Here is a 21,923-nt window from a genome sequence, read left to right as displayed (position 1 = left end):
TAGGCGCCGGTGGAGTGACTGCCGCACGGCGGCCGCTTTCAATGTCGCTCGCAGCCACTTTGGTGGCGCAATGGGCCACTTGACTAGACTTGCCCCCCAGGCCTTAGGCTGTCAGCCCTCCCCTGCTGGGGGGGGGGTGTTTTACAGTTTTTAGACAGATATGGAGGGCTGGATTATCAACTATATTGGAATTTGCTCTTAATTCAGAATTATTTGTCTTTTCTTCCAGTAATGGCTTTCTCAGATCCCAATCCTATAAAAGACCTGCAGGAAGAACTGACATGTCCCATTTGTCTTGACAACTTCAATGAACCTGTATCGATCGAGTGTGGGCACAGCTTTTGTCGGCCTTGTATTGTGCGCACGTGGAGAGGAATTCACAGCAATTTCCCGTGTCCTCAGTGCCGGAAGACCTCTAAGTGGAAATTTCTGCGACCTAACCGTCTTGTGGAGAACATGGTGGAAATTACAAACCGTCTCCTTGTGGCTAAAATCAATGACGTTTATGGAAAGACATGCAAAAAGCATCAGGAGCCAGTGAAGCTCTACTGCCATGACGATGATCAAGAAATCTGCTTGGTGTGTCGGGAGTCAGTGTTTCATAAGACCCATAACGTCATTCCACTGGAAGAAGCATCAAGAGACTTTAAGGTAAAGAGTGGCCACCAGAAACCAAAGCATGTTAACTGTTAATTTCCAAAATAAATTGAGACAAAATGTTAACTGACATTTAGGATGCATATAACTTTATTATTTCCTGATTTTTAGCTAATTACAAAACAGTTTGCAAAGTACGCACCAGTTTTGGAATGTTAAAAAAAGGGGTATAAACCTCACGCCCAAATATATGGTTAATTAATAGAATCTTAGTACATTATTGGTCTTAATGCTAGTAAAATATAATTGCTCAATGAAATAACTAGTTTACCAGTAGTTAAAGGGGCAGTTTAATGTCACTGGCAGCCCTAATAAAAGAGAATGCATATTAAAGTATATAGCACTTTATTGTGAATTATTATAAAAAAAAAAAATGGGGAAAATGATATATTAGCTGTTCCCCTCCGCATATAACGTTTGGGGAGATGTGTTCTGCCGAACATATTTCTGCACAGCAACTGTGAGGGTGGAGAAATGGGCAAATGCTGATAATACGATGAATGCCCCCATAGGACAAAATGAAAATTTAAAGGGACCACACAGGCATCATATGCTATTGTGATGCTGACCAAAAATGTGAACAAAAAAGGTAAACGGGGTTTTCGCCAATTAGGCTTCATGCCAAAAATGTCATTATTTTTTTTGTTTTATTTTCTCTTTAAAGCGTTGGTTAATACAAAATGGTTTGTTGTACAATAAATAGGCATTTCATTTAAATCTCCTTTTAAATTTCTATTATTTTTAAAATATAAAATAGCATCTCTAAAGTCTAGTTTCGATAATGCGTTTATTTTCCTTTTAAAATTTGCCTTGATGTACATACACAAGCATTGATGTTTTTTTTTTTTTCATTTTTCAGGGCCATCTAAAAGAAAAACTCCAGTCACTGAAAAGGGAAGTGGACAATATTGTTCAAAGCAAATCTGATGAGCAGGAAAAATCCCAAAATCTTCAGGTCTGAAACTCCGCGTGGTTAATCTGTAGAACAAATAAAAATGTTGTATAACTTTGTACAGCTTTTTTTCTAAAAATATAAACCAGCTCTTGTTATAAAGTAGGAAAAAATAGCGGCTGTTTTGTGATTTCTTTTTTATTTTTTTAATTTTTTTGTGGAACAGCTCTATGAAGACTAGATGAACAGTTGGCCATTTTTAGTCACTGAATTACTGGAATTTTTGGTGTTTTTCATTTCTATTATAGCAAAAAAGGATCAATGACATGACGAAGTCCTCCAATCAAATGTGTGAATCCGTGTTTGCTATCAGTATTCCATAAATGAGTGATGGAAAGCTTAGGTCATATCATCCCTTAGCAATGGTGAATTTTCAAAACCTTTGTATCTGTTTAAAGGGGAACTCTAACTATTTTTTATTAGTGTTTTCTAGTTTTAGTTGTCCTAGTGAGATTTTATAAGTCATTTGCGGCTGCATATTAGCCATTTGTATGCTCAGTTGTCTGTTGCCCAATCTACTAGACAAACCCTTACTCCTTATCATACTGCCTGCGATAAACAATACAATAGCTCATAGCCGGATGGTCTGACTTATGAAAGTCTATATAGGAAGGGCATTGCCATAAAGAATGAGCTTAGTGTGGTGGTTAAGCAGGGTGACAGCAATGGCAGCCACCAGATTTACATTTAAAGGAGGCTTGCTGGAACAAAACATTTTTTTTTTATGGAACTTCACCTTTAAGGGGTTGGAGGTTGTTTTATGTTCTCAACATAAAGTGTAAGGAAGAGGTGCTTTTTGGTAAAAGCTGACATTAGCGAAGGGAAAGATGTTCCACTTCGGCTTCCTGGGGGACAACTTTATTACAAAGTGCAAAGTTGTTCTCAAACGTTAATAAATAAAGTTTTTAGATTTCTTATATATATATATCTATATATATATATACTACTTGCTGAGGTTTGCGGTGTGCTCTGGGAATCTTTCAGGAAGGAATCTAGGAGACCCCGTGCGCATGTGTGAAAGTCGTTCCTATTTATTTCATGGGAGCATCTTCGTGTCACAGATTGGCTGCCTCAAGTGGCTCATATGAAAGTACTTACAACGTTCTTCCTTATGCATTGATTGGTTAGTGGGTTCCTTGGGTGTCCCTTTAAACATATGCTTCTATAATAGACAAACCAAACCATTTTTTTTGTTTACTTTATTCTCTGTTGTATCCAGCGTTCAAACATTTTATTACTTCTTTGCAGTGTTTAGTTGGCCAGAAACGTAGAGTGTTAGCTTCTGAATTTGAGTGTCTACGCCAACTTCTGGCTGACCACGAGCGGGACCTCAATGACCGACTGGAAAAGATGGAGAAAACCATTATACAAAGAAGAAATGAGAGCATAACCAGATTTAACGAGAAACTTGCTGCTCTCCAGAAAAGCATTGCAGATATTGAAAAAAATGGACTACCCCCCTCTTGTCAGAAACATCAGGTGAGAAATGAGTTTAGATTTATCATGTTTCGTATGCTTTTCCCCTCCCAGCAGAAGTCTTGCTTGTTCAACTGTAGCTGCAACATTATTATTATTATTATTATCTTTTATTTATATAGCGCCAACAGTTTACGCAGCGCTTAATACAATACATATATTCAAGGGGAATTGACAGACTAAGACAAACCGATACATTAGGTGGAGAGAACCCTGCACGCAAGCTTACAATCTAGAGGGAATGGGGTGACAAACATAAGGCAACATTTCCACTAAAGGAGAAAGCTTTGCAATGGCTTCCTCTAGAGTAAAGGATGTGCTGCAGATCGCATTTTAGATCGATCAGCAGCTTTTCAAACACTAGCAGAGAAAGTAAATGATTTATCCATGATCCATTAAACATGTACACGTTAATGATTGCGATGTTACATGTGGCTCTACAACTGCCTCACAAACAAAGAATAATGTATGGGGGGAAATCAAAACAGCTTCCATTTCTTTTTTTTCAAGAACCCATTAAAAGTGTAGAGAGGTTGGCGTATATAGAAATATATATTTCTCTGCCTGTACTTTGTTTCTTTACTATAATTGTGGAATTGAACCCCTTTTCTGTGCTTAACCTGGGATATGTTGTGTTCTCTCGCCTACACTGGATTTGGGTGCATTCTGCATGTATGGTCACCAACATATACTGGATAAATTTACCAAGCAGGTGGAGGATTTTTAGAAAATGATTTAACTACCTGGTTTGATATATAAAGAAAGTAAATGAGAGTTTTTCCATTATGTTATGGTGCAATAAACTGCCAATAATATACAGGTTTCCTCAGGTAAAGCTTTTTATAGGGTTGCCATGTAAATCAAACAGCGACTCTTTGACAATTGGTGTGATCTCCCAGCCCCTAGCACTCGAAGGGTTAAGGTACGGGATTTGTATTTTTATTTTTCAGGAAACGTATATGTTATAGTTTTACCCTGAAATGTTTTTCATTCTGACAAGTTTTCTTTCTACTGCAGCCTAAACAAGAGCTCAAAAGCACAGTAAGCAGGTAATTTTCTTAAAACTGTTTGTATGAATGCCTGTTCTTTAACGTTGCGGCCCTCTCCCACAATGTTACTTTCAGCCATGATCTGTGATAGGCTAGGATACCGACACACGCGTTTTCTACTGAATTAGTAGATACGAATCTCAATGCCAGACGTGGTAGATTTCTTAAATAGGCCAGATATTAAGGTCTCACATCCATAGTGAGGCGTTATATACTAGTTGTAACTCAATAGCAGATAATGTTCTCCTTTCGCAAAAAAACATACCCTTGACTGAATAATTTTACAGCTGCCATTTTCTCAAGTTGATGTTATCACTAAAAACATAAAATATTGATAACTGTGTTGCAATAAATATAACAATAGACTTTAATGGTCCAGTAGCCTACATGCTCTCTACCAGGGATAACTTCACAATCTATACTCTTTCTCTCTATAGATGACTGGTCCAGATATATTTTGTTCATATACATAAGAAGATTGATGACTTATCTTGTTTTGTTTTTCTTTCCTCCAAGACCTTCTCATGAGCCCCAGTTTACAAACAACTCAGTAAGTTCTACTTTGGAACGTTTAAAGATGTACACAGGTAATTTTTAATTGAATATCATGAAATTTAACACTCCAGAATGATATTGGGAATGTTTTAATTTTTATTTTTTTTTATTTTTTTTATTCTCTTTTAGTTTCTGTGACATTGGACCAAAAAACGGCGAACCCAAATCTCTTTGTTTCTGGAAATCGAAAATTGGTCCGATATGAAGAGTACCCAAGGGACGTTATTCCATATCCTGAAAGATTTGATACGAAACCCTGTGTGCTGGGAATTACGGGATACAAAATTGGGAAACGCTACTGGGAAGTAGAAGTGGGTGGCGGAATATACTGGAGTGTTGGGGTGGCAAAGCAGTCTGTGTGTAGGAAAGGATTCTTTAAGATTGATCCTCGTGGAGGCATTTGGGCAATTGGGTTACTTGGCATGTATGCTGACTGCTATTATGCATTCACTAACCCTGATATTCTCTTATATCCTAGAGAGCACCCTGTTAGGATTGGTGTACTTTTGAATTGTGAAGAACATTATATTTCATTTTATAACGCTGACACCATGGAGCTCCTTCACACATTTGCATCTGTGCAGTCGGCAGACAAATTATTCCCGTTTTTCTGTGTTGGTGCTATGGGAACAGAGCTTCGACTTGACTAGCTAGTTCTGAGCAAAGCAATACTAAATATTTCTACCATTTTAGTGCCATTTATCGAGGAGAGTAATAGAATGCAAAACATTCCTGAAAGTCGAACTTTCCTACAATTCTCTAAATATGAAAAGCTTAGTGGGTTAGAAACTGCTTTTGACAAAAATGATTTTTAAGATCCCATCGCAGTTTTACATTAATTTTTTTTAAGTGGGATATTTTATTTAAAACAGACAAGAGTTTCCAGATGTAAAGATTAGTTTAGCTGTAGCACCGTTTTTATTAATTCACTGCCTTATTAAATGTAAAGGTCGCAAGCACTGGGTGGGCTACCTTCAAATGCTCCTATCAAATGTATGCATTGTCTATATATATATGTAAAGCTTTCGTACACCTGATAAATCTTATCTATCTTGATGTCAAGTAAATATTATGGAAGATCTATCATCTAACAAATTGTTAGTTATAAAGCCATCTGACAAGGGCAGGAATATTGTCATCATGAATGATTCTGATTATCACCTGTGTCTTAAGTATATGCAAGACAATCGGGTTCAGTTGACAATCCCCACTGGCTCTTGGGTATCACGAATTGTCAAAGGGAGGAGACAAAAGCTTTATAAATTATTATATACGGTAAATTTCCTTTACTGAACAAACCCACAGTAGTCACAATTTACCTCCCCAAGACACATAAAGAGATCTAAAAACTATATTATCAAACTATTTCCACATTGCTCTGCTACACACTTTAATCATGTCTATTTGCAGTTTACAACATATGGGGAAAACTTTCCATCCCTTTCACAGAAGATTTTCAGAGGATATTCATTAAATGGTCTCATTGACACTTCCAAAAACTTACCATCACAGAAATATGAAAGTCCTGTTTTTCGGACTAGAAAAACTTTGTGGGACTAAGAAAGGTACCACAAACCCAAATTTTACTCCAAAGGGAATCTTTTGGAATTTGTGAATTAGATACGCTTTTCCCTAGTACTAATGAGTTATAATTTTACCCATTTTTTTCAATACTAAATAGCTTTTATTCTTGCAACTGTATCTATTCATCAGTTGTAAACATCATGGAATGAGTTTTCCAATATTTTGTGTAATGCAGCTATTTGGTTTTGTATCAAACTTACGCAATTCATGCTGCCCTTATTTCGTACTCTCAGAATTCAGTCACTGCCAACTTGGTTGATGTTTAATGCTATTTAATTTTGTGACATAATTTTACCAAAATGATGGTTAATGTCTAGATGATTAAATTGCCCTCATCATTGTTGCTGTTCCTGTTCATATATTGTAAAACATCCTTTTTAAATATATTTTTGTATTCTGATCAATGTATCCATTTGTTATTTTATAAAACTTTATATAAATCATGTTGCCAGACAAATATATTATATATATATATATTTATTTATTTATTTTTTACAATGATGCTCACTGATTTACACCATATTTGCCCGAATATAGGCTGCACCCCCCCCTTTAATTCTTTAAAGTGGTGGTGCGCCATATATTCAGAGTTTAGCGCAGGAACGCGCAATTCATATTGCCTAACGACATGCAGTTCCGGGTGCCGGGCAGGCAGCAGGGTTAGGATACAGATCCCCCGCAGCGCTGTAGGGGACCTGCTTCTACTCTCCGATACGCTGAGACAGCTTCCCCTTCCAGTACTTTCCACTGGTGGGGGGGCGGGGTGCCGGCACGAGAGGTTGTCTAAGCGCATCACGCAGACGTTCACCGGCTGCGGTGATGCGCGTAAATTACCTCCGCTGCCAGCACGTCTGCTCGATGTGCTTTAACAATCTCCGCTGCCGGCACTTCCGCCGGAAGTTGTCTACGAGTATAGCGCAGATGTCCCCAGCCGGCCCCGCTAGACACCAGGGAGTCTGCGTTGGTAAGTCTAAGGGGGGGCATATCTGGGGTGGGCAGAGTGGCAGCATATCTGGGGTGGGCAGAGTGGCAGCATATCGGGTGGGCAGAGTGGTAGCATATCTCGGGGGGCAGAGTGGCAGCATATCTGGGGTGGGCAGAGTGGCAGCATATCTGGGGGCAAAGGTGCATTAAAAGGGCATAATAGATACCAAAAATATTAAAATACAGTGTGTTAGTTAGAATACTGTTTTACTATTCCACTACGTGTGTTTTTTCTAAAAATCTAAAGTTTTCTTTAAAAAAGCACCTAACTTTTAGGGTGCGGCCTATAATCGAGCCAATATGGTAACTGCAAATTCTTAAAATCTTTTACAATTACATCATGAAGTATTATTAAGCTAAGTGAGTACCTTCTGTTAAATGTATTATGTAATCCTTCATAAGATCCTTACCGATGACGCCCTGATGTGTAGCCAGTTGACTTACGATGCGAGGGATAACAAGGATACAGATATATTTTGGGATATGGCCAACTTACCACTAGTGCTTAACTTTGGTCTCTTGGGGCATGAATGCAACTTCACTTTTCACATGTGACAATTCGAATTTAATATGTTTGTCCTAATATATAAATAAAACCCACTCTCCCATGCAAAGATGTATATTTTTACTTTTGGTATATCATCCAGCAAGTCATCATCCCGCCAAAAAGTGAAGTTTCTGTGGATGTGTCACCATTCATTAATCATTACATCTTTACTTGGAGCTTTAAGCCAGACTCCCACTATTTGTCCCTGAAGAAGCCAGTGAGTAGGTTGGTTAAAGACATCAGGCACATACCACTCAGTGGCACACTGCTGCATTACCTGCAGATTATAGGATCCTTTATGTGATGAAGGGCATGAAACTTTTGCACTTTTTTTTTTTTTATCCTGAAACTCCTTTTTTTCAACATTTTGGTCACTAGACAGAGCTTTTACATTTCATTCATCTGTTCAAGCTACTTTAAAAAAAAAAAAAAAAAAAGGATTTAGATAGTATAGTTTGGGACCCACCTTTCCTTTTGGTTTTTAACACAGTTTTGCAAAAATGCATTTTTATCTAGAAGTTCTGCTAATGCCACACACTGCGAGACTTTCCCCATTTTGGATGGAAAGGGCAGCCAAAAATGTATCAAGGAAACCAGTCAGAGGTCCCAGTTGGCGAGGCGGTGGACTATTAGTCATTTTTTTAACCCATAAATAAGAAAGCAGGCTTTCAATATACAGTATTAGGTTAAAAAGGTCAGGTCATCACAATACATACCATTTATGAGATCATGGGAGAATCTCTCCTCCAGGAAGGAATTTCACAATGCCTGGGTAAAAGTGTAATGGAATTTATTAATCTACTAACATCATTATTCATTTATTTGAACTGGCTGAAATTTTTTCAGTTTCAATGTAACTTGTTTGAAATTTGTGGTTTAGCAGAGTTTTCTGCAGACATTGGCAAATTTGACACAAATGACTTCCTATACCCGATCTTGCCTTCCTTTTCCTTACTCTTCGTTGTGAGGCTGCCACAGCCAATCAAGAACCATAAGAATGCAAATCTTGGGTTCGGATGTTCAAATTAATACAGTGCCCTCCACTAATGTTGTCACCCTTGGTAAATATGAGCAAAGAAGGCAAAAAAATTGAATGTTTCACACTTGTTCAAAATTGCACAAAAATACTCTGCTCTTCTTTATATCAAATAATTGCAAACACCACACAGGTTTATGCAAAAAAAGGTTGTTAAATATGTGTGTAAATATGTGCAACAATTATTGGGACCCCTATGAACTCATATGAGAAAGATATATTTGACGTATATTCCCATTGATATTTTACATTTCTTAGTACACCTGGGTGACTAGGGACGGGAAATCGTTCAACCAAGACTTCCTGTTTCACTGGGGTATAAATATTAGGTAACACATAGGCCAAATTCCCTTAGTCGTTCATTGCAATGGGTAAGACCAAGGAATATAGCTGTTAACATGCCTTCCAACATTTTTAATTTCTGGAGACTTTGCTTTAGGGAAGGTTGTTGGGGCAGGTCTGTACGAATAGTAAATAAATAGGTACAGGTAAGGGTAAGGCAGGACCATAGTGGGTTGAATGCTTAGGTCGGGGGCTGACAGAACAGGAGTGTGGTCAAAATTCAGGCAGCGGTCTGTAAACCTGGGAACTCTCTGGGTTTGACCCAGACATTTCCGGGTGAAGCTCCGGTTCTCCAGGTCAACACCTGAATCCTCCGGGTCATTCCCCCTCCCCGCCCATTTCTGCTTTAAATGGGGGTGTTTCCTGTGATGTCGGTGACCACCAAAGTCAATGGGACCGCCCACCAGCGTCAACAGGACTGGCTACCGATGTCAATGGGACCTCCCGCTGACGTCAATAGGCAGTCCTGGCTGCGTCCCTCATGGGAAGGCTCCGGGTAGCCGGAGCTAAGAAGTTCCCAGGTATGGCGATCAGGAACCCTAGATTAGGAATACAATAACAGGCTTAACAACTGGCAGCTCCACAATCAGGAAGCACTGATTCTGTGTAGGAGTGGGTTAATATAGGTTGTTAATTGACCTTTAATTAGAGGAAGGGCAGGATGGTTAGTGGTTACCATGTTGGTGCTGGACAACTGTGAAAGGTCACGCCGCCTGGACAACAATGTACATACCCTGGGAGAACTCAGTTGAGTAGTTTTAACCAGTTATATACATCCCCGGGAGGTACTGGAGTGCTGTAAGTGGTTGCACCTGCCATTGTGGGATTGGTGGGGTCTGTAAAGGAGTTATAGAACGGGTAGAGATGCCCTTTATGTGAAGAGGGATCCCAGGTATGACAGTTACGTACATCTGGAGGCTTGTGGGGACAAGGTGAAAATCAATGCTATGCTCCTATGTTGACCCAGCATTGTTATAGTTGAAGCGATGACCTGAAAATCAGAGCTGCGTCCAAGTCAGTTGCTGTCGTTTAGCTTTGCAGCCAATCAGGAGTGTGCTAATGATGATCAGATCACTCTGGACCAATAAGAGTGATTTGACAAGCTTACCTTCTCCTATTAGATAAAGGGGTTTATCCCGGGAAATCAACAACTGTTATTCACAGCCTCCATATAATTATCCCCCTGGGAGATGATTACATATGCATTTTCTACTTCAAATAAAAACCATGCAATTTCACTGCTGTGTACATTTTACATTTAATTTCATCATCATTTTAAATTAATTTCCTAGCACCCAATTTATGTGAGTTTAAATAAACATAAATGAACTCTCTAGGGAACAGTATCACGAAACTATACAACGCTAACACACAGGTCTTGGAGGATTATTTTTAATAAAGGTTGCATGAGGAAAGAAGTTAAGAAAATGAATCCCTGAGGATTGATGACTATCTAGAATCCATGGGGTTTTAGCTTGAAACAAAGTTTCCACTAATTAATACTTGTTTGCGTATTGTTTGGTGTGTGTTGAGGTGCCAGGATTTTGAGTGAAAGAGAGATCTGTAAGTGAATTTGAACATGCGTGGGATAGACATATGACTATATTAAATCTAAGGCAGGCATTTTTACAAAAGCATCTGCAGATAAAATGTGACTCACAAATGTTACAAAACAGATGAAGACATCGTAAACCCATTTGCTTAATGGTTCCACATAAAAGTATTTGAAAGTCACTTTGGAAGCTCCATCAAATTTCTTCATTAAGTTGAGTGTGTGGAAAATGGGACACTTGGGAGGTATGGTAGAGGAATTGGTCCTTAGTGTCTAGGCACTTATACATTTTCTTATATATAGTTATCTATATAAGTAATTGCCACTTTTGAATGTTAACATATTTGCTTCTGAGGATCAGCAAAGGGTCTAAAGATACAATGAAAAAAAACATTTTATTAGGTACATTTGGTACAGTACAAACCCACATATATTTACATTTATAGTAAATAGGTTTAGCATTGACCGTGGTGGCACCTGCCAGTCCAATGGCATATACATATATATAGACGCACCAATCAGCCATAACATTACGACCACTGACAGGTTAAGTGAATAACACTTATAATCTTGACTTTGATAAGAGCCAACTTGTGATGGCTAGACGACTCGGCCAAGAGCATCTCCAAAACTGTAGCTCTTGTGGGGAGTTCCCGGTCTGCAGTGGTCAGTACCTATCAAAAGTGGTCCAAGGAAGGAAAAGCGGTGAACTGGTGACAGGGTTATGGGTGGCTCAGAATGCTGGTTCTGATAGAAAGGTGTCAGAACACACAGAGCATCTCAGTTTGTTGTGTATGGAACTGTGTACCCTCAGACAAGTCAGGGTGCCCATGCTGACCCCTCTTCAAGGCGTTGACTTGGCCTCCAAAACCCCCAGATCTAAATCCAATTGACTATCTGGGGAATGTACTGGACAAGCAAGTCTGATCCATGGAGGCCCCACTTCGCAACTTAAAGGACATAAAAGGATGTGTTGCTAATGTCTTGGTGCCAGATACCACAGCAAACCATTAGAGGTCTAGTGGAGTCCATGCCTCGATGGGTCGGAGCTGTTTTGGCAGAAAAAAATATTGTAGCAGGACCAACACAATCTTAAGCAGGTGGTCATAATGTTAAGGCTGATCGGTGTATATATATGGATATTATCTCAGTTTAATAGATCATCAGATTCACATCCAGGTGAGAAAATCAAAGGAATAAATGGTGAAATATTTGAATATTCGGTACACTAGTACCCCAAATCTACTCTGCTCAGGGGAGGGCTGGCAGCCTAAGGCCTGGGGGGCAAGTCAAGTCAAGTGGCCCATTGTGCCACCGAATCAGCCCATCTTTTCCTGATTTTCTAACGCATATTGATTATAAAAATACAAATATGATTCAAATGTGGTTTAACATAAGTAAATTTAATAGCAACAAAGGATAGTAAAAAAAAACGTAAAACCTAATGTCCCCCTGATGCTCAGCCAGGTAAATGTCCCCCATGATTCTGGCTGAGAATTATGGGACATATAGTACACAGCAGCAGGGAAAGTGTTTTTAAGGCTAAGATATGGAAAGAGGAATTCATGCACCAAGATCTGCACACAACCCACACAATCACAATAATTATACACAAAGAAATGGATGGGATAGACCCAGACACAATAGAGGAATTATTCCCTTTAGGACAACACGTTTTGAACAACCAAATAGGGGCCATTTTTCACAAACACGGTCTAGAATTCAATCTTTTTCACCTACTAGACAAATGTCTTCCCCACAAGACAAAAAACTACAATCAACACTAACCACACGAGCACAGATTCTTCACATGAACAGGCTTTTTTAGACAGGGAGCCATCCCGAAAGGGTGGCACAAAACGGAAAGAAACCCCTCCGAGAAGGGAAGCCATAGAACTGAGAAACAGGTACATACCCCTAGAGCAGAGCCCCTGGAAGAAAAGAAAATACACAAGAGAACAAGAGGCCAGAGGGGGAGAGGAAAGGGGACAACAGATGAGCAGGTACTGATTCCAGAAAAAGAAGGCATCATTAACATATCGTCCATCACACTTACACAAAATGAAATAAGTCTACTCAGAAAAGGTTTAAAATTTGCGCCAGCTAAAGGCCCCAATCAATTTCAACTCTTCCTAGATACTCAAAAATATCTAAGGAAACTTACCGTAAAAAGGTTTTTTTGCAGACCAGAGAGAATAGATACGAATGGAGATATAACCACAGAACAATTCTCACATACAAGCCTTAGACCCAAATCTAAATTCTTCCCGCAAAATGAAAAAAGCCAACATATAGAAGTTTTTACTGATCTCATACAAAGAGACCTGGAACAATTGGGTGATAAGACCAAAACATATAACCTAAACAAAAATGAACATATGGCATTACGAGCACTAAAAGATAAACATGATTTAGTAGTCAAACAGGCGGACAAAGGGGGAGCGACAGTGGTGATGGATCGCCTTTATTATATAAAGGAATCTAGAAGGATCCTGGAAGACACTATCACCTATAGAAAACTAGGCAAAGACCCTACGAAGGAATTTAGTACAGTTTTGTACGATATATTGGAAGAAGGTTTAGAACAAGGGGTCCTGAATAAGAAGGAGTTTAATTACCTGAGAAAAGAACATCCGAAATTACCGGTTTTTTACTTCCTTCCCAAAATTCATAAAAATTTAAAGGAGCCACCTGGCAGACCCATTATTAGCGGTATAGACTCCCTCACATGCAACATATCGGAATATGTCGACCATTTCCTCCAGAAGTACGTCCCTAACATCCCAGCATATCTAAAAGACACTACTCACCTTCTTAACACACTAAAAGATATATCATGGTCCCCAGGGTGGCTATGGGCCACAATGGACGTTTCCTCCCTATACACAATTATAGACCACGAACAGGGACTGTAAGCTATAAATAACACCCTATCCAGAGATAAGAATATGGACCCATTACAAAAATCATTAATTTTGAAATGCATTAACTATATATTAAAACATAATTATTTTTGGTTCGAGGACGAGTTCTTCCTCCAACTTTGTGGCACAGCTATGGGCACCAGGTTTGCAACGAGCTACGCCAACTTGTTCGTAGCGGAATGGGAGAACCAATTCATATGGAACAACAACCCATTCGGTGCAAACCTGGTGCTCTGGAAGAGATATATAGATGACATCCTTATAATCTGGAGAGGATCAGAAGATAATCTAAATTAATTTATAACATACACCAATAGTAATGGTTTCAACCTGAAATTTACCTCGAATATACAAACTCAACAAATTGAGTTCCTGGACGTAGAACTTTTTTCGGAGGATAACCAGATATGCTCAAGGAACTACAGCAAACCCACCGATAGAAACGGGTACATAAATTACAACAGCTGCCATCATCCTCAATGGCTTGATAACATACCTAAAGGTCAGCTTTTGAGGGTAAAAAGAAATTGCACGAAAAGAGAGGACTTCGAAATTAAAGCAAATGAAATTAAACGAAAATTCATCGAAAAAAATTACCCAGAAGAAAAGCTAAATAACAGCCTCCGCCAGGTAGAAGCAATAGATAGACAGCAACTACTGGGGAATAAAAATAAAAATAAAAATACGTCTTTAAAAACATCTAAAGAGAGGGATTTCAGTTTCTCCTTTTTAACACAATACAACACCCAAGCAAGTAAGATTAAACGTATTATAGACAAACACTGGCACATATTAAAAAATGATGAGATTTTGGGAACGGTATTACCTGATAGACCACAAATAATGTTCAAAAAAACTCAATCACTAAAAACATTATTGGCCCCAAGTGTTCTACCAAAACAAACAATAAGACAAAATCCCCTAATGTTTGTGGGAAATAAACCCAAAGGGTTTCATAAATGCGGTCATTGTAAGATGTGCACATTCTTACCCAAAAAAACCAACCAATTTATAGGCTCGAAAACAGGTCAAACATACACCATTAAACACTTCATAAACTGTCTAACGAAAAACATAGTTTACCTATTTCAGTGTGGGTGTGGCCTATAATATGTGGGCAGGACCATAAGACCCATGAAAGAGAGGGTATTAGAACATCTTGGGAACATAAGAAACAAGAACATTAAACATAGCGTTCCCAGACATTGTAACACGTGCCCAAAATATTCTACAGAATCCTTAAAAATTATAAGTATAGATTGGGTTCCCCCGAACTGGAGAGGCGGTAGTACAATAGATAATTTATCCAGACGCGAAACCGAATGGATTTTCAAATTAAAAACTTTTTAAAAAGGTGGTCTGAATATGGAGCTGGACATTTTGACATATATGTGATAACCTTTAGATATATATATATATACTGAACAGATAAGAATATAAAACATATCCCCGTATAGTGGTATGAAGAACACATTTTTATCAATACACATCTTTATTAACGTTTATTTTATAAAATCACCCAGTAGTATAGCACTACTTGAAATAAGAAGAAATAAATTAAAAATCATTGAAACAACACACAAATAATAATAATAATTTTTATTAATGATTTTTATCTATATTCATTTCTTATATTATTTTTTATGTATAATTCATTTAATATCCATGTAAAGTATTAAAATATCAACAACATATTAATAATTCATCTATCCATTATTTTTGACAATTCATTAGATATTTATATTTACGTAGGTATTCCCCCAGGGTAGCCTTGTCCTTCGAAGGACACTATTTGTAGTTCTCTGGATGGGTGTTGGGGTCCGTTTCTATCAAAGAAACAACAAAGTCCGATTATTAACATTCAGTTACATACCTTCATACACACTCATTTGACCCACGTACGGCTCTCTCTTCGTCTCTTCGGTAGATGGGGATCGACATTGAGTTCATTCATTCTTTCATCTACTTGGGTTTTTTTCTTTTGTTTGATCTAAATACACAAGCTGGGCGCACATTACGTTCGACGACATTGTTAGATATTGCAATCCACATATGGTTAATCTTGTGGGTATGTACCCATTGGAATGTTGTACGGCACCACCATCGTGTTCATGATCGGCCCCTTTTCGGTTACCGCTTCACTGAAAATAGTGTACGGAACCATCATCTTATTAGCAATCGGCACTTTTAACTGCCGCTCCGCTTATAATTTGTATACACCAGACATACCGGCCATACACACAAATTAAATACCGGGTCTGTTGATTAATAAAATTGTTTTTACACTTACTTTGGAGTTCCGTGGAAGGATCGAAGGTCCATCAACAGACGGAATGACGACAGCGGACGCATTGACGTCAGACGCCGGCGAATTAAGATGGCGCCCCGCAGGATTTAAAAGAACCGCATATCGATATAGAAGATACTCCTGATGAAGCCACACACTTGGCGAAACGCGTTGAGGATTTTATAGAGCTCTTTTTACGACTTCCTATTGGACTTTTTATTTGCTTTTTAACATCCCTTGGTGGATTATTGTTATTTAGTTTTTATTTTGGCTTAAAGCTTTGAATAAATAGTGTTTACTTTTATCCCACTATATTGTGGATTCAGTTTGATTTACACTGGGAAATATCCAAAGACGTTGGAGGAAAGCAGAGGAGCAGCACTTGATACATATGGGCATCATACCTTCACACTAAGTGTAAGTGTTTTTCTACATTTGCGTGCTGTAAGAATTGTTTGATATCACACCATTGTGGTCCCCATCTGTTTTCTGCTTCCCTACACATATTGGCTACACATCTACCCGGAGGACTTGATGTTAAGGAAGCCTGAATAAGACGTACACATTGTGAGTGCATAAATAGACACATAGTGTCATCATCTGTGCATAATCCTACACCATCATCACCTTTTTTTTTTTTTTTTTTTTCCCCCAACCGGTATACACGAGCGCCCCCTAGTGGTCTTTGTTGGAATTTCAAAACACGCGGAGAGTGTTTTTGTACGGGTTGCAGCTGGGTATCCGGTCCAGCAATCTTAAGGAAAGTATTTGGAACATTTTTTTGCTCTCTATATACCTTATTTCACACTGGTTTTCATCTCCCTTTTCTCACACATAATATGAGTACCCTACCAGGATCAAGTGGGCCCATACACTCTCAAATATTAATTCCCTGGAAGAGGTGATTGGGGACAGAGCTGACACATGGGAGCTGAATGTGGACAGTAATGACACGGGGGCTGAATGGGGACAGAGGTGACACTGGGGAGCTGAATGGGGACAGTAATGACACGGGGGGCTGAATGGGGACAGAGGTGACACTGGAGAGCTGAATGGGGACAGTAATGACATGGGGGGCTGAAAGGGGACAGAAGTGACACTGGAGAGCTGAATGGGGACAGTAATGACACAGGGGGCTGAATGGGGACAGAGGTGACACTGGAGAGCTGAATGGGGACAGTAATGACATGGGGGGCTGAAAGGGGACAGAGGTGACACTGGGAGGGGCTGATTGGGGACAGAGGTGACACTGGAGAGCTGAATGGGGACAGCAATGACATGGGGTGCTGAATGGGGACAGAGGTGACACTGGAGAGCTGAATGGGGACAGTAATGACATGGGGGCTGAATGGGGACAGAGGTGACAGTGGGGAGCTGAATGGGGATAGTAATGACACTGGGAGGGGCTGATTGTGGACAGAGGTGACACCGGGAGGGTATGATTGGGGACACAGGTAACACTGGGAAGCTGAATGTGGACAGCAATGACATGGGGGTGCTGAATGCAGACAAAGGTGACACTGGGAGGGGCTGATTGGGGACAGAGGTGATACTAGAGAGCTGAATAGGGACAGCAATGACATGGGGGGGCTGATTGGGGACAGAGGTGACACTGGTTAGGGCTGATGGGGACAGCAATGACATGGGGAGCTGAAAGGGGACAGAGGTGACACTGGGAGGGGCTGATTGGGGACGGAGGTGACACTGGGAGGGGCTGATTGGGGACGGAGGTGACACTACCGGTTTTTTTTTTGTTTTTTTAACGAATACAAAAAAATAATATATAATTTGTACAAATATAGATTGGTTTAATAACCTTGTACATCTTCCACTTCTTCGTGTAGACCTCCGTTCCCTGGTAGCTGCAGACTGCCGTTTTCTACGTACTGACATCTGGTGCTCCAGCAGTCTGAGTGCGAGGGGGCGGAGCTTTCACCCCTCACGCTGCTCCCATCACTATGCGGCCAATCTAATCTAAACGGCCGATGCGTGCTGCTGATGCCGCCGGCCGGAGCTTCTTTAATACTTTTTTTCTTTGGAAAAAAAATTATTAAAGTAGCGCCGGCCAGCGGCATCAGCAGCACGCATCGGCCGTTTAGATTAGATTGGCCGCATAGTGGCGGGAGCAGCGTGAGGGGTGAAAGCTCCGTGCAAGGGGGCGGAGCTTTCAACCCTCACGCTGGCATTGCTCCCATCACTAGGGGGCCGTCGCACACGGCCGCTGGGTGCTGATGCTGCTGGCCGGCGCTGCTTTAATACCTTTTTTTAAATATGGCAAGCCGGATTGGCTTGCCATAGTAAGTAAAAGAAAGTATTATAGTAGCGCCGGCCGCCGGCATCAGCACCCAGCGGCCGTTTAGATTAGATTTCGGGCGGCCTGGGGGGCAATTGCTCCCCTGCCCCCCGGCCCAGCCCGCCCCTGACTCTGCCATTATTTATTAAGTAATTAGGGTTTGTGTTACTAGATAGACTTTTAATTTGGGTTACTAAATTTCACCTAAATGAGTAACTTTAATAAAATGTTATTTTCAGAAACTTGTTCTGTAAGACTGAATATCTGCCATGACCACTATACAAAAATACAGTATGGAATACAAAGTTTATAAAGTGTAAAAAGTACAGCGCTGTGAAAAAGTATTTACCACCTTCTCGATTACTTCCATATATGTATCAGATCACCAGAGTAAACACACAATGCAGTTTTTAAATTGTTTCAAGTATAAAAGGAAAAAAGCTTTCCAATCCTACCTGGCCCTATGTGAAAAATTGATTCCCTCTTAGTTAGTAAATAAATCAGTTAACCAAATGTAATTCATAATAGGTTTTTAGTTTACTAGGCACACTCAGGCATGATTACTGTCAGCCATGTTGACTCTAAATATCAATTAAGTACAACCTGTTTAGCAAAGTAAAGTAGGCTAAAAGGCAGTACATGATGCTGCAATCTAAAGAAATTCAAGAACAGATGAGAAACAAGATGTCGTGGACATCTATCAGTCTAGAATGGGCTACAAAGCCATTTCTAAGGCTCTGTGACTTCAGCGATCCATGCTGAGAGAGATTATCTACTAAGAGACTATGCCAAAACACCATCCTTGGGAAAAAATGACTGTTTGCCAAAAAAAGAACACAAAGGCTTTTCTCACATTTGCCAAAGAAAACAACTAAATTACCCATAAAACTTTTGGGATAATATTCTGTGAAATGAAGTTAAAAGTGGAACTTTTTGGAAGATATATGTCCTATTGCATCTGGCATTAATCTAACACACTATTCCACAATAAGAACATCATATAAACAGTCAAACACTGTGGTAGTGTGATGGTCTGCTTTCTTGCTTGAGGGTCTGAGTGATATGCTATAATTGATGGAACCATGATTTATGCTCTACTAGAAAATACTGAAGGAGAACATCTGGCCATCAGTATGTGACCTAAAGCTCAAGCACAGTTGGGTTATGCAGCAGGACAATAATCCAAAGCACACAAGCAGGTCCACCTCTGAATGGCTACAAATGGCCTAGTCAAAGTCCTAATTCAATCTGATTTGTGCTCCAAAAATACATGGATGAATTAGAACAATTCTGCCGAAAAGGGTGGGCCATAATTCCTCCACAGTGATGTAAAAGACTCATAGCCAGCAAGTGTGTCACAACCAGAAATATAGGTTTTTGATTTATTCCTCAATAAATTAAAAGATCACTTTATGGTTTGTGTTTACTCACCTTGTCTTTGTCAAAAATTGGTTGGATGATCTGAAACATTTCAATGTGACAAATAAACAACAATAAAAGAAAACGGGAAGGGGACAAATACTTTTTTCACAGCGTAATGGTGTAAACATAAGGAAATTATATTGCTCTATTAAATTAATCTCAGGCGACATAGATGTTGCTGTTCTTGTAGCACAGGGAGGTATCGGACACCTAGGGAAATATGCCCCAGAAGACCACGATGATGGTATATCTACACCCCATATCAAAGTGGTCTTCTGTTATGCTGCATATGAGTACTCTGCAGGTAGGTACATCATTATTGAGGCTACACTTTTTACATTAACTCTTATGAAATGTTATCAGTCAAAGGACTGTCTGTCTATACTTATACAATATTAAATGTTAATTTACAATAATACTTTGTTTTGTCAGGGCCCCATCTATAGCCCAAGTAAAAAAAATATGAATTATGCAAAAAACAAAAAATTCACACAAATGTATTTTTAAGAAACAACCACATTAGAGACTTAAAGATTTAAAAGGAATCAGTGTAATGCTTCTATAAATGTCTTACCTTGAACCTACAAGAGGCACCTTAGACCAGTATTAAAATATGAAAGTATATATTTTTATATAGTTTTTTATATAGTTATAGGTACCAAAAAGCTGCCACGGTCTGTATTTGTTATCTCAAAAAGAATCTATTTATTAGACACAAATGAGTGCCCATGTATCTGCATTCTTTTTACACTTTTAGTCTGACGGGTAGTGTCAGTGCCCTCTTCCTGATTAAAATTCATTTTAGTCATTATTCTATTTCATAGAATATATTAAAATATTACTTAATTGATGCTTTTAAAATATCTACTGATAAAACATGCTTGGCTAATCCATGTGGAAACCTGTCACTTCTGGAAGAGAACTGACAAATAATGTGAGTGATCCTGCAAGCATAACATCCAGTCCTGTACATGATAATCACCCTTTGAGTGCTTGTGGGTACAATTATGCAAAATTACCATTTGATTTATTTATTGCCCTTTCGTATGGATTAATGTAGGTCCCACTCTGAGTGATCTTAAATGATGATTGTATGGCATATCTATGCTACTACTTACTACTGTAAGATGTAACATTTTTTTTTTTTATACAAGGCTAGATGTTAAAATTATCTAGGCTGGACGTTATACCACCAAAAAATACTATATGTTCCAGTCTATTTATATTTTCACTTAACTCTTCTTCAACTTTTGTGTTCTTTTTCTGCTGCATTCAACCTCCGATCCCTTGCCTTTCAACATATTCAAAAGACAAGGCTTCACTGTTTTTCACAAGCCGACAAAACATTAGTTTTTTTGCATTTTCTCCATTCCCATTTTCCTTATATTTTTGGAACCTCAAATATACCATTTAGAGTAACATAGAGATCTGAGTGGTCACCCATTCCATGTCTTCTACTTATCACATTTTCACCAAATCATTTAAGAAATTCAGCATTCTTTAAATGATGGCATGGCTTTAAATATGCTCCAGTGAGCCTTTGACATAAAGAGACTAATTTGCTCTGTAATACCAGTCTATTCTCTCTAAACTTTGGGGTGCCTTGCTTTTAAGGCTTTTACTTGCCCAAGTCAAGTTGGGGGACCATGCCTTGAGCCATCTAGCAGCAATGTGTCTTTCCTTCTCATGCCTCCGATAAGTGGCATCCGCATAGTGTGGGACCTCTGGCTTGCCGCAACCTATTTTACGGTCGAGGTCTTTTTTCATGTTCTGTACTTTAGGCTCCAGGATTGCTAGTTGTGTCTCTGCTTGCTTTGGATACTTTTTCTAGCTACGCCATGTAGATTTTGTACCTATGTCGTGTTTTTTTTTTTATTTTATGTGAAAAAAATGAAATGAGAGCATTGTGCTTCTTGATACTTTAGCAAGCTGACAAAGGTGCACATAGCAATGATAGTTATCTAAATTCCAGTTTCTAAAAAATATATGTTTCTCATTTGACATGTCATATACTTATTTAACAGAACTATATAAGAAACCTTACCCAAATCCTCTATAAAGTAGGTAGTAGCTGTTGGTAGACAATTCGATTTACCAGGTCATTCATAGGTCTAATGATATTAAGCACATGAATATCCACAAGCAAAGAAGCTATGATAAAATACAATCTTAAACTGATATACAGTATTCATTTTCTGTGAATTTCATAGGTTATTGTTAAAGGTTAAAATAATATTTGCTTTGTATCATAGGAGAACATTAC

General features: G+C 39.0%; 1 protein-coding gene across 1 annotated transcript; it reads left to right on the top strand.

Annotated features, from left to right (window-relative positions):
• The first annotated feature begins 231 nt into the window (after positions 1-231).
• LOC149285269 (E3 ubiquitin-protein ligase TRIM39-like) lies at positions 232-5,339 on the top strand. The gene is made up of 6 exons (XM_089495618.1): positions 232-651; positions 1,517-1,612; positions 2,858-3,088; positions 4,103-4,134; positions 4,651-4,721; positions 4,819-5,339. The coding sequence occupies exons 1-6, from the start codon at positions 232-234 to the stop codon at positions 5,337-5,339; spliced, it is 1,371 nt and encodes a 456-aa protein (XP_089351744.1).
• The last annotated feature ends 16,584 nt before the right edge of the window (positions 5,340-21,923 follow it).

The sequence above is a fragment of the Sceloporus occidentalis genome, unplaced genomic scaffold (assembly GCF_023333645.1).
Source record: "Sceloporus occidentalis isolate IW3139 unplaced genomic scaffold, rSceOcc1.0.p SCAF_82, whole genome shotgun sequence".
NCBI classification, from domain to species: Eukaryota; Metazoa; Chordata; class Lepidosauria; order Squamata; family Phrynosomatidae; genus Sceloporus; species Sceloporus occidentalis.
This window is presented reverse-complemented; position numbering and strand designations above follow the sequence as displayed.

What these genes read in the sequence shown, in the direction of transcription:
- LOC149285269 (XM_089495618.1), top strand. Translation starts at nt 232, where the DNA reads ATGGCTTTCTCAGATCCCAATCCTATAAAAGACCTGCAGGAAGAACTG. An exon ending in CCTCTTGTCAGAAACATCAG is followed by an intron (nt 3,089 to 4,102) that starts GTGAGAAATGAG and finishes TTTCTACTGCAG; the next exon opens with CCTAAACAAGAGCTCAAAAG. An exon ending in CTCAAAAGCACAGTAAGCAG is followed by an intron (nt 4,135 to 4,650) that starts GTAATTTTCTTA and finishes CTTTCCTCCAAG; the next exon opens with ACCTTCTCATGAGCCCCAGT.